This window comes from Amblyomma maculatum, chromosome 11 (assembly GCF_055883805.1).
Source record: "Amblyomma maculatum isolate TAMU_Amacu chromosome 11, ASM5588380v1, whole genome shotgun sequence".
NCBI lineage: Eukaryota > Metazoa > Arthropoda > Arachnida > Ixodida > Ixodidae > Amblyomma > Amblyomma maculatum.
This window is the reverse complement of record NC_139354.1, coordinates 74,882,794-74,896,257: the sequence shown is the minus strand read 5'-3', so window position 1 is coordinate 74,896,257 and position 13,464 is coordinate 74,882,794. Positions and strand designations below refer to the sequence as shown.

At 45.6% G+C, this 13,464-nt stretch overlaps 1 protein-coding gene across 1 annotated transcript; it reads right to left on the bottom strand.

The window, feature by feature from the left end:
* Positions 1 to 514: 514 nt before the first annotated feature.
* Positions 515 to 10,076, bottom strand: LOC146174183 (uncharacterized). Its single transcript, XM_084584286.1, has 4 exons — positions 9,642 to 10,076; positions 7,476 to 7,491; positions 4,895 to 5,218; positions 515 to 971 (listed from the first exon to the last, which is right to left on the bottom strand). Exons 1-4 carry the CDS (start codon positions 9,768 to 9,770, stop codon positions 643 to 645), a joined length of 798 nt encoding a protein of 265 aa, XP_084440412.1. The 5' UTR covers positions 9,771 to 10,076; the 3' UTR covers positions 515 to 642.
* Positions 10,077 to 13,464: the final 3,388 nt, after the last annotated feature.

Below are 13,464 nucleotides of genomic sequence, written 5' to 3'. Positions count from 1 at the left end.
GGAATGCAGGTATGTTGAATGCAAATTTTTTGTGTTCGCTTGTTGGTAGCGCTTCCAAATATTTTCTTTATTAGAGAACCAACCAGTAAGACCAAGGAAGGGCTTCCTATTTAACAAAGTCGAAATTTCGGAGGGTAGAAGATTGTTTTTATCTGCATTCTTACATTCTGACTGCGTTATTTATTCTAGCCTTCCTGAACGAAAATGTCCGGGCGCGGAGGGTGCTTTGCGATTGAGCAAAAACCGAGGTGCCCGTGTGCTTTACGACATAAGTACACATTTTTAAAGGGACCTTAGATGGTCGAACTTATTGGAGTCCTCCTCTATGACTTTTCTTATGTTCTGAATCGCTTTGAAAGTTAAAGCCTACAAACCAAACAATGATACCCTCAGACTGTTCAAGATTCAAATTGCGCTGGGTACCTAGGCGCTCCCAGCTGTGCCATTTTTCTACATGACTTCATTGAATCTTGGCATCAAGCACACATCTAAATAATGCAAGGAACCTTGCATATCATTGTTTTGCCGCTGATCTTTTATTTACAAATGTTCTGTGTCATGAAAGGGTATTGATCCCTCTAGTGAAAGCAGGTGAACGAAAAAATAAATAAAATAGAGTTTCTGGCAGGCCGCTTGGACACTCTAGCTTGTTGGCACAGAAAACGCCACAGGAAAGGCAGGGATTCGCACAGCTGCCGGCCTGCTTCTGAGCACTGAACGGGAGCAGCGGGTTGTCGCTTCCACCAATGCGCAGCGGCCGGAAGCATCACTTGCTTTCAGCTCTATGGATGTCTCCGGTGTCTTGAACTCGGTACAGTCTCCGACAGCCCCGTCGCACGGTCCTGGAGCGTCGCAGAGTTTGACCTCGTACGTGACAGGTCCTCCGGACACGACTGCCGGCGGCTGCCATTCTACGCGAGTCACGGTGAGTGAGGTGGTGTTCACGGTCACGTCAGTCGGTGGGTCAGGTGCTGTACGAGAACAAAAGTATTTTTATGTTCCCGTGATTTTTTCGAAAGCAATTTACCCAAACATAGCATTGATAATGAGAATCAGGCCACAAACACGAAGAGTGATAAATCGGTGCTGGACCATTCAATATTATTACGGTGCGAATGACACTCAAATTAGCTCTGTTCACAAACTATACCCTTAGGATTCACTGCTACACCTCGGTTGTTTCTACCTAAAACCCCTGTCGAATATTATTCTGAGTTTGCCTGCCCATATATGTGGCTGACTAAAAAACGCAGTAACCACAGCTCCATGCTAAGGTGACTCATTATAAGTTAACCGCTCAGACAACATGACGGGAACCAGGAGAAGAGGACACAACGAGCGCTGGTTGTGTCTTCCTCTTCTCCTGTGTCCCCGTCCCGTTGTTCGCGCTGTCAACCTATAATGAATCACCAACAAGTCAAATCTGTTCTGGCTATGGTGGCGTGAGGATGTTTCCAGTCACAACAGCTTTTAACTCTTTTAGTTTACATGAAGTATTAGTGGCCCACCCCTGTGTAACCCATTGACACTGAATGCTGCTTCTGTTTTTGTATTGTATTGTTTAGTATTTGTATTGTTCTACTAAGCTTCGCAGTTAGGGCCAACTGCTAATGCTTAAAAATATTTTTTCTTCGCTGAGAAAGTATTCTTTTTCACAATGGAGTTTCGCCCCGTCGTAATTTGTCAGTGATTAGGGCACTCGACTACTGCGTACAGGGATGCGGGATCGAATCCTGAGAGCGGCGGCAGCTTCTCGGTGAAGATTAAAAACAAGGTGCCCGTGTACACGTTAAAGGACCCAATTGGTCTAAATTTTCGGAGCCCTGAATTTTCGAAGGCGATGTATAATTATACATCGTCTGTCATAGTCTAAGTCGCTTTGAGGCGTGAAACATCATAAACCAAACCAAACAAGGAAGTTTATTTGCAAATCTACAATAGCGGTGGTGCGTGCCACATGGCGGCAACGTGCAATGTCACATTTCATATTTCCGAGGAAGACGTCGTCGACAACAGAGAACAAAGAAGGCGCTCAAGGAGCCGCAAACGGTGTTAGATAATAACCTTCTGCAGAAGGAGCCTCGTCTCGTTGTTCAGGCAATGCCTGAGAACACCGGTAACATCAGCCATGGCAGTATCATCTTCGTTCAAGTTGAATATTCAAAGCCTCCAACTGCAGTTGCACATGGCTATATCAATAAGATTATTTAGTATATTTGATATGTTTTTCATTACTCCTTTAATATTAAGCAAGAAAGGGCTTCGAAACATTTCAGGACCCTTAAAAATTCACTAGCTTGCCCGATGTCCTCGCTCACTTTTCATAGCCGAGTCCGAGCATCTAATTTAAAAAAAAACTGTAATTCGTCTTGTTAGGTTTTGGAAGCATTGGAGTAAAAGGTTTGTTTATGTAACCCCGAAAATATGCTTACATTCAAGAACTATACTCGGGTAGTTGGTTACGCCTTGCCGTACAGTTTAGCAATAATTTGGAATGGTGTGGTCATTCAATGACCGTTTGTAACACATGCATTTTTATTCCTCGTATTCAGACGCAAAGACAATTTTAGCGGTAGACAAAAGCATCTCCCGTGACTGGTAACAGCTCTTACCGTGACAGATTACCGGGTACCCGAAGCGCTTGTTTGAATCCGTAGCGCTGTTTATAAAACTACACACTGAGGGCACAGAGGGTTAGCCGTGAGGATTACTTTGTGCGACTGTCTTCAATTCCGCTCGTCTTATTCCACGATGCGAGTAGAGTAATATGGTTACTTGTTTGTTACAGAGATTAAAATATTGTAATTAAATTTGAAAACAATATTTCATTCCGTCTATTTTTGCGCTCTCCCCACCTCTTGCATGCCATCGCACACCAGCAAACCAAAATTAGCAAGAGCATGAATGGACAGCGCAAGTTATTTACTTGAAAGTTTAGCAATAGTAGCCTGCACACTGCTCGCGCTTTAATCCCGCGAAGCGGATGGCAGATTAATAAGCTGGGTTCCGCTCAGCTGATTTCCTGCTCTTTTCATTCGCAACTAGTACTGTTGTCTCGCACGGGTAAGACGTGAATTTTATGCGCTCTCAGTAGCGCGCTATTTCAAATTCCAGAATGCGATTTCTTACTAATATGACAGTAATTTGTTGCACACCCTCGAAAAAGTTGCGATTTGTTACGCACATTACAGTAGTCATTGACAAGTAAGTGGTAGGGTCTCATAAAATTCTCAAGCAAATAATAATCTATGAACGCTGATTTTTAAGCCGTTCATTTTATTGATGGCATATTGGTTTATTTGATGCTCTCCCTCCAATTCATGAAAATTGCCAGTACTAAGCCACACCGCCGGGTCGACCTGCGGTAAACGCCTGGTTTGCCTTAGATTATGTGCTACGGATAAGCATAACGGGAAGATATTCGCAATCGCGGACTAGACACAAATATACGTCAGTTCGAAAAACCTATAAGGGCGAAAGCTCCCCGACCCTGCAAAACGCATGCATAGGCGTGAGCTAAAAGACACACCTGTACTTCGGTGACAGGAGTGGCTGCATGCTACACCACGCTCGCTGCCAATACTACCCAGAGTGACGAAGCAATTCTCTCTGACTCTCGCGCGGGTGCATATCAGGCATTATAAATATCTAATTATACATTCGGCTACAAGGCCGATGATGGTCCCAGCGAAGGGGAGCGCGCATAGCGAAGTGTCCCCAGCACAGCACTGTCGGGCTGTAGCAACCGTATGGCAGCCAGGCGTCTAACCACAGCGCTCTGGATTGGCATATTCCAGTTCGCCCTATTTTGCAGTCAGGGTTCGCGTTTTCCCCACACTAAAGAAATTGTACGCGATTTTAACCCGAGCCACAAACTCGCCTGGACAATGGCTGACAGATATAAGAGAACGGGACAGAAAGATGAGGTAAGCGCACCGTACCGGCGCGCTGTCAGAGGGAACTGACATGTTGTCGTGCGGAGAGTTGCTTTTTATTGCGAGAGCAATGCTACTCTATGTTTCAAGCCTTAAGCGTAGAGCGGCGATAGCCACGTACGTCTTACCCGCGGACGCTGTGGCGTCACACGCCACGTGAAACTAGGGTGAGAGCTGGGCTACCAACTCAAGCGGTTGGCGTAGCGCACCGGTAGCCACGTCTTATTCACGTGACGCTGTGACGCCACACCCCACCTGACACAAAAGCGAGAGATTGGCTCCCAACCCAAGCGGTCGGCATGGCGTGGTCGGAGACGCGGCTCTGTTGACAGGAGCTGCCAACTTGCGTCTCTCATTTCACAAGGGACGGTTATGTCAGAATCAGCCTGCTAGGACCCTGGCCTTCACGTTACCCCTATAAGCCACTAAGGCACGTTCATACGGCTTGGTTAAAGCGGGGCTTTATATGTGGGTGAGGAAGAAGAAAAAGAGAAGAAGAACGCTGGACACCCGCAGCTAATGCTTTCGCTCAATATTTGGTTCAGTAGCGTTGAACTCTTGTAATGTTTTCATCGCTGTGAAGACATTGCTGCCCAACGACTTCTGTAATAACTAAAATCGCCTCTTTTCGGTCGTGCTTCACACAAATACTTTTTACCCTCTGCCCTGCAAAAATACAATGGCTACTTTCAGTTTACAATGATAGTGACATTCTTGGTGCGGTGCCTTGCGTGCGATGTCAGTCTTTATAGAGAAAGTTGCCGCTTCTCGCTTGGAACAACCTTTCCTTTAAGGATAAGAATCCTTGACTATCCTTCAGACTCGAATTTGAAAGCCATGAAAATGTTCTCTACAACTTTTTGTGCCATACCAGCACGTGCCAACCAAAGCTATATTTGGCCAATCTGTTCTATTCCCTTGAAACAACACAGCGCGTTTTTATATAAAGCGCTACGAACCTGATCCGGGTAGGAAGACCTGTAGACTCATTCCCCTGGAGGCCTTGGGGGGGCGGCCGAAATTCAGGACGCGCAGTGTGACCGTGATGTTGGTACAGGCCTCGACATTGCCACAGGTAAGATGCGCTGCACGGCCATCTAAAATCGTGCCATTGCCGCAGGGTCCTGCCCGGCGGACTGCAGAAGTATTATCATCGCCACCAGCGGCACTGCCGCTTACTTGTATCCAGTACTGGTCAACCCTTGATTTCGGAGCCTGCCAGGCAAGACTGAAGGAATCGTTGTCGACAGAGATTAGACTGAAGTTGGCCACATCAGATGGTGCTGAGTAAAGAGGAGGTCAATGGTGATTAGAATAGCACACAGATCCCGACCATCATTCGACTAATATCAAAACCCCTTTCCCACCTGCCAGCGATTAATTCTTTACTGCAGGACGACCCATATTACCTTCATGGCCTTAAAATCCGCTGTCAGCGTTGAGACAAAAAAATCACGTACATGATGTTAGCAGGCGGTAGGTGGTTGGAGATAAGATTGCGTGAACCTATGTTTGGCAGGAGCTTCGATTAGGGCATCGCCTTTCATAGGGGAGGCTGATGTCAGAAGCGGCCTGCCAGGACCCTCGCATTCACGTTAACCCTAGGCCCCATAGGTAGATTTATACGGCTTTGTTAAAGCGGGGCTTTATATGTGGGATTGATGCATTAGCTTTTGCGTAATACCCTTACCTCCATAATTTTTAGAATTGCTCTGTGTTTAGATGAATTGGCGTTCACGCTATTCCAACACCGTTACTACAAAATCAAAATTAGTTTTATTCGAAAGGATTACACATCCCTCACCAGGATGAGATACAATTATACTTGTTCTGCAAAATCTGCGATGACATTATTGCTGACAATTACTTAAATTTTCCCTTTATCTACATTTTTAAATAATTCGAAGAAACCTCTGAAATTCGTCGGATCCATCTGTATTTTAGGTAAGTTATTTCTAACGCAGCATTTTAGCATATCATATGATCTAGCTCGGATATTAGAACATAACACATAAAGGGGACATTGAGGCTTCGCTTTCAAGGGTAGGAAGTGACGTGACGTGATTTGTTTTTCTCCATTTCACCCCCAACAGTGCAACGCGGGAGCGTTAAATTCCTCGTTCTGCGTCTAATCGACCTCCGTCCACGACGTGAACTGAAATCCAGGGGCATAGTCCTGACAGTTTGTAGTTGGCAGGTTATCTGACCGAGCGCTGGTTCGTGAATGGGCTGAGTAACGTAACCAGGTCCCGAGATAACAAGCTGGAACGAGCTACCAACTCGAACTCCTCATTTGAGTTGGAGTTTTGAGATATTAATAATCCTTCCACGCATCTTAGATGCCCGGTCGCTTACGCTTTCCTTAAGGCAAGAGAGGCGCGTTTTCACCCAATGGCTAAAGCAGGAGTTCATATCCATGACAGATGGTCGCAAACGTCCGGCAGTTGAATAACCTAGTATTTAGTACTGAATGCTAATAGATGGTGTGAGATAATAGATGCACTGATTTGATCCCCCAATTACGTCGAAGTGAACCTACCCTCTCGCCAATGTCGCACCTCTTGCTAGCTTAATGCAGAGCAACTTGAAAGCATGGCCATAAATAGAATATGTGCAGCAAAGTGCTTTAACAATGTGTCCTAGCGAGCGATTCATAAAAGCAGTCTCGAACGCAACGCACATTAGCCCCATGCTCCGATAACTAGTTCGAACGCGGACGTGACTGCCTTGAGCGCGCAGAGAAGCTTTGCTTTGTTACCAGTTGCGTCATCCCGGGCTGCTTGCAGTTACAATTAATGACCAGGTAGCATCCGAGGACACCGTTCATTGTATGCACTTGTGTCCTCGCAGCCAGTTCTCAGCTAGCTCCTTTGGTGTAACTATATATACGCACGTTGCCCCATATGGTGGCAGGGAAAATTAACTATCTTTCCTAGTTGAGGGTATAGGTGGCCGGCTTGTTTTGGGGGCTGCTGGAAAACGTATGCGTCACCGGTGCGCGTTGGAGACCGCTTCAATCACCACGCTTCCCATCAATACTCGCCGACAATTTACATTCGCAAATGCATAGACCACCTTGTTTTGCGCCCTATACGGTCACCTCCTAAGCGGAGCGTATCAATTATCATTTCCTATTCTGCTCATTGTGGTTTTTATTCTGCATACATTACACACCTTTTCTGTAACCATCGTGTACAAGTCATGTGTATCAACGTTGACAGTCCGCTTTGGGTATATTGGCTTCAGTTCATTAATACAGGCCATAAATACTAAGAATGTTATTCATCTTTGACCACTACTAAAGCCCCAGAGCAACAACCTCTCAGCTAATGAGCCCAGCAGGGACCTCTAAGACATCGAAACTGATCTGATGATCACTACAGTATATGTGCAATAAAACTTTCAATACATAAGAGTATTGCTAAGCGGTTTTTCATATTTAATAGCCCGACGCACTATACAGTGAGAGCACTACGCTCTTATGTCCACGTATATTTAACTTACTGGCTAACATCATTATCAAGCGAAAATCAAGCTTACCTTCTTGTCCCTTGCCCTGAAAAAAATAGGAAAACGTAATTAGAACAATTTTTGCAGGTATAAAACATTTTAACTCACTGTCCAGGCAATCCACACTACGCCAAGCTGACGACATTTCATTACACAAAGCTTGAACGGCGCTATGACCCGGAGCCATTTTCTTTGCTGGTAGGCAAGCAACAAGCAGTAACTAAGACGAAGCTGCCAAAGACTCTTCTTATGTATGGTTTGCAGGAGCACAAGATTGACGTCTACTGCACGGCTCCCTATCTGCGACACGGGGTTAAACAAAGACCCGCTAATTCCTTTCAACACGATTTGAAGGACAGGGTGTGTGAATGGGCGCTTGTTGTTCTGAAATCATGCGCTTGCTATATAGTTGCTTTGTGCATTAAAGTAAGTGATGTTTGTTGCCCTGTGTGTTAAAGCGGGAGCTTAGTATTACCATGTCGGCAAAATTGTCTGGTGGAATCCGCGCCAGCGGCGACTTCTTAAAGCCACAAAAAATCATGTATATGCCAGTGGTAGGTAGAAGTTATGTGCGTGACCATTGCACCCGCGTTTACAGCCATTACCGCTTCAATCACTATCCTGCCTATGGCAGGTAATAGGTCACATGGCGCAGCACAATAGGTTATATAGAAACGAGCATTAAACACTGCCTTTTCTTCCCATACATGGTAACAAATTCATGTAGCATCGCTACTGAAAAAATTGTATGATGCAATAACCTCACATTTTCTCACACACTTCGCATAGGAAATCACATACAAATCGCATATAATTGCATAAGATCTCACAGTTTCTTGTACACTATCATAAATTATGCGAAATATTTTATGATAATGATGCCCACCGTATAGAGTCTATGCGATTTGGTGAGATTTTGTGAGGGTATTGCCCGGCAGAACTTTTGGGTTTTCAGTAGGGATGCCCTAGACGCTCAAATCTCCTTAGGTCTCTATCGGTCTATTGGACGGAAATCTCTATGTTAAGTGCCACTGATAAGTTCCCAGAAATATACCTCTTAGAAATGGGCGTTACAATGTTAGTGACAAGCTCAAATTTTGTTGCATACAGAACCCTAATTGGGTGAATAAAAGACGCCAGTACACCGTAAATCGCTGCCGCTATTTACATGGAGTGCGCTTATAGTATAAATTACACTCAAGGTAACCATATTTTTAAATTTTCCCACAATCGACTATTGAAACTGTGTACGCCATTGTATTAATTGATCTCTCGCGCTATTTGTTGCATTGGATCATCAGTATCATGGTAAAAAAAAAAAAATACTTCCCTCTCCACGCATTATATGCGCTGGTGCATCTCCCTTGAAATGAAATTTCCTCAAAGTGCATCTCCTACACCTGCTCGAAATCTGCTGTGCATAATACTACTAGAGGACATGCCAATATTACGCCATCAACAAGGCTAACAATTGTGCTCCTGACTTAAAATGTGCAAGGAATGCATAAAGGAATCATTTGTTTCTGCTTTTACCTATGATAATATACTTTTTCTTCTTCGAAACTATCTGTCATGACATGTATATACCTGAAATCGTTATTGGCAGAACTGAAATATGGATATTGATAAAGAATACTAAATAATTTACCTCTTTGAATCACTTTCGCATTAATAAGAAGATACTTAAAAGCGTCCCCTACAGCTTCTACCATCTATGATCTGCCCGTTTTTATGGTCAGCGTAGGTGCTCGCTTATACGGCAGGACGTACTGGCACGTTGCTAAAGTGGTACTCACATCACATCTGGTAAACATGTCTCTTATCTATCAGCCTATCTCTCTCGGCAGGTTCATGCCCAATCTACATCCCCAGGGTGGTTGCCATAAATTTTAGTTATAAGTGGAATTTTATGAAAACTTCCAGTCGAATTTTTATTGAATTAATATCGTCATCGCAGATGTCTCGCTTGTTTTGTATCAGTTTAACTATGCTATTATCAATTTTTTTTTTCAGAGTGTAGCCTATGGGGTTACACCTAACAGGTTACACCCTCTGAGCGTATTTTCAGTACGTAAATTGCATGAAATGAAGCACTGCTTTGTTCATTATATGCAACGTAATGTTTGAGCAAGCCATTGCTTTTCCTAAAGAGTCATCACAAAATAAAACGCATTATTATGTTTGGAAAAAGCTCACCGAGGATACTCCGGCGAAAATTACCACGATGATGATGATAACGATGACACAGAGTGGGAGACCGATCTTCATCGCAACCTGCATTGGCGTCCACCGCCTCTTGGCGTATCCTTGTTGCTGCTGCATCATGTCGCAGAACAAGCAACCTCCAAATGCCTGGATGACGGTTTGGCGATGGTTGCTTTGCGGTATGTCGCACACTCACAATGTCCGAAAGTGCCTCTCAAATGGCGGGCCGCCACCGGACAAATGAACGCGGTGCGTCCTCGCGAACGCTTTAGTAGCCGATGCGGCGGCAGCCGGAACGTTAACACGTGTTATCAAAGGAAACATGCGCGGATCTTGCAGGTTGCTCACGCCCCGGAAAACACAGCAGCGTGGGCAAACGTCGCACGGCCTACCTCATCTGCGAAGCCCGAAGACCACCTTTTCCACTGCGACGTTGCCCAAGTACTAGCACAGCGAAGGGGCCTTACGTCACTTCCGGCGTGGCTGTGCCGCGGGGAGAGGAGGTCCTTCCTCCATGAGACCGTTGCACCCGTAGGTTTGAGCAGTTATCACTCGGGCACGCAGTGGGAGGCGAGGCGCGTCTTTTTTTCTGTAAACCTTAATCAGTACTGTTCGTGAACGACACACGTTGCACTCCATGAGATCAATATTGAGCTGAAAATGTTTAGAGTCGGGTTGTATGGCGTGTGTAAGGGGCTAGCGTTAACCTCGAGCTTTTTATTAGTTTAACGCGCGCAGAGCAAGCGGTAGAAAAAAAAACAATACCATAGGTGGTAAAAATGCGCTAGACTTTTTCAAGCACGTGGTGGATGTGCGCTGATTAGAAACCGGAGGTAGGGGGCGGAAACGGGAACTGACTCGAGGGGTCTATGTGTGTAGCCGACGATACCGGTGTCATTGTCGCCGGCTGTCTTCCGCCGCAGCGAAGCTGGACGGACGCCGTCGCCGCTCGGCGGTCGCGCTGCGGAGCAGACGGGTGGAGAGGGGCGCACTGCACGCGCCGATGCGTCGTCGGAGGCCTTCGTAGGCAAAATGCCAGCCGGAGGCAACTCCCTCCTGTTTTCGTTTATACTTTGGCGTGTACAGCTCAAACGCCGTAGTCTCACCCGATGTGCGCAGTAGGCATTGGTGCCCTTGACTCACTCCGCCGCATTTATCAGCGGCTGGGGTTTCGAGTAGCGGCTGGGGTTTCGCGTATCCATAGCCGGTCTACAGGAGGAGTATGCAAGGAATACAGGGGTCTCTAGCGCGTGCTCTGAGGCCGAATACTGTGATCTAAATGTATAGACACGGCCTGGGTTGATCTTTAGACCACACGGTTTATAAAAGTGCCCAAGTGTCCACTGGCTATCGCTGTTTTGTTTTATCGAGAGCTCCAGCGACTAAATACAAGAACATGAAATACCCAGAGTGGCAGAATATAAATATCTCGGGGTGTGGGTAAACGAAGGATTGGCATATACATTGAAAAGCATGAGCAATCACTTACGGCAAAAGGGCGAAGAGATGCCGGGATAATGCAACATAGGGCATTGTGGGGATACAACAGGTATGAGGTATTGAGGGGTATTTGGAAAACAATTATGGTGCCCGGGTTGAGTTTCGGAAATACGGTTTTGTGCCTAAAATCAGAGGTACAGTCGACATTAGAAATAAGTCAGAGGTCCGTCGGACGATTAGCACTGGGTGCCCACGGCAAAACCACAAATGAGGCGGTAGAGGGGGATATGGGCTGGGCATCTTTCGAAGTACAGGAAGCTCATAGTAAAATATTATATGGGGAACGCCTGAAAAAATTGGACAGTAACAGATGGGCAGCTAAAGTATTGAAATACCTATACCTAAAAAGCGTTGACTCACAATGGAGGAAAAGAACTAGAAAACTAACCATTAAGTATGCTGGTCACAAGGACGAGGGAATAAAGACCGTTGAGCAACAGGTAAAAAAAAACGGAAGGTTAAAATTGGATAAATTCTATGAAAAAAAAAAACAGAGTTTGGAATTATACCGAAAGTGGAAAAGGCAGATCAGGAAGGAAGCTTTCTTTGATAACTCAAGAGGCAGTGCTATACTTTTTGAGCTGGTCAGGGTGCCTTAGAACACCCCAATACAAAAACATTTAACAATGAAGACTACACATGTGCAGTGTGTGGTACATCCACAAGAACAAGTAACGAAATGGTATCCATCCGTAAGTCGATGCAGGAGCAGTCATTCTTCGTGAAGCTCTAGGGTTTAGAGATACCAGTGGCCGGTTGAATTGAACATGCGGTAGAAGCTAGCAGAAAACGATTGCAAGATTGGTGGCTTTAAAGCATAAAAGTGGCATAATCTTAATAATATAGGAAAAATATCAATAAATAGAATGAAGGTATAGTTAACGAATCTAAAACAATAATTAAGATATAGGGGGGAAAATGAGCATGACAGCAACTGCTGCCACCCCGTTTCAAAGGGAACGCTCCTATATTCCATCCATCCATCCATCCATCCATCCATCCATCCATCCATCCATCCATCCATCCATCCATCCATCCATCCATCCATCCATCCATCCATCCATCCATCCTTCCTTCCTTCCTTCCATCCATCCATCCATCCATCCATCCATCCATCCATCCATCCATCCATCCATCCATCCATCCATCCATCCGTCCGTCCGTCCATCCATCCATCCATCCATCCATCCATCCATCCATCCATCCATCCATCCATCCATCCATCCATCCATCCATCCATTCATCGATACCAACTGATAGCATGATAGCAGCTGCTACCTCCCCGTTTCAAAAGGGACGCTCCTATATTCCATCCATCGATCCAGCCCGTCCGGCCCGGCTTATCGCCACCGACGCTGCATGCTCGACGCGTCGAGTGTCGTGTTACAGATGTGTGGATAATTTAGCCGAGTCGCGTAGCGACTAGTACCGGTTTGTTATGCCATTTCTGTAAGCAAGGAACATGCCGCGTTGCGTTTTGCCTGGCTGTAAAAGTGGGTAAGATTCGCGGGTGCGCCCAAAAAACGGCATCTTTTTTTCGGCTTCCAGTGATGCTTCAAGCTTTCTGGAATGGCAGCACGTCATTTCCCGTCAAGACAGCCAGCTTTAAGTTCCTCCGTTGCGTGCAACCCGCACTTTCAAGGTGCGGACATGATAAAAACTTCGTGCACAATATTACTGGATGCACTGTCGTCATTCAACACGACGAATGGGCCTTAAAAGATGACGTCGTGCCGCGTTTGTTTCCAAACTGCACAAAATATCCATGAAAAACTGCGGAAACGCAAAGAGCCTGCAGTGCGTTCAGCCCCTCAGTTCAAGCGGCGCAAAAAAGTTGACGGCTACCGAGGAGGGCCACCGATGAACCGATGAACCGTAACGACGAGGATTGCAGCCCCCTCCTACAGAGACAACCTCGTGCTTATACAACGAAATCCTGGACATAGAAAAGGCAGGGTAAAATATTGACGGTTGGTCAGCCGAAGAGTTTCACACTCTTTTCGTCCTGTGAAATTTGAAAGTCGACGATGCTGTTCCAAAAGTATAAAAGGCTATTGTAGTGAAAACCGCCCCTAATTTCTTCTCACTAAGCTTGTGTATTTCAGATGACGAAGGATGCGGGGATAAAAGCCGGTTCCTGAGCCTCTTTGTTTTTCAGCAATATTCAATAACTTTCCTAACCATTCCTAGAAAATTCGATACCTGTATTCGGCTGCGAACGTTAATGGGGTGCCTATCCTTGGATTAATATATATTCTTCTCTGCGTCGCCCCCACGTCATGTTACAAACAATAAAGCGTACGCGTTCCATCGT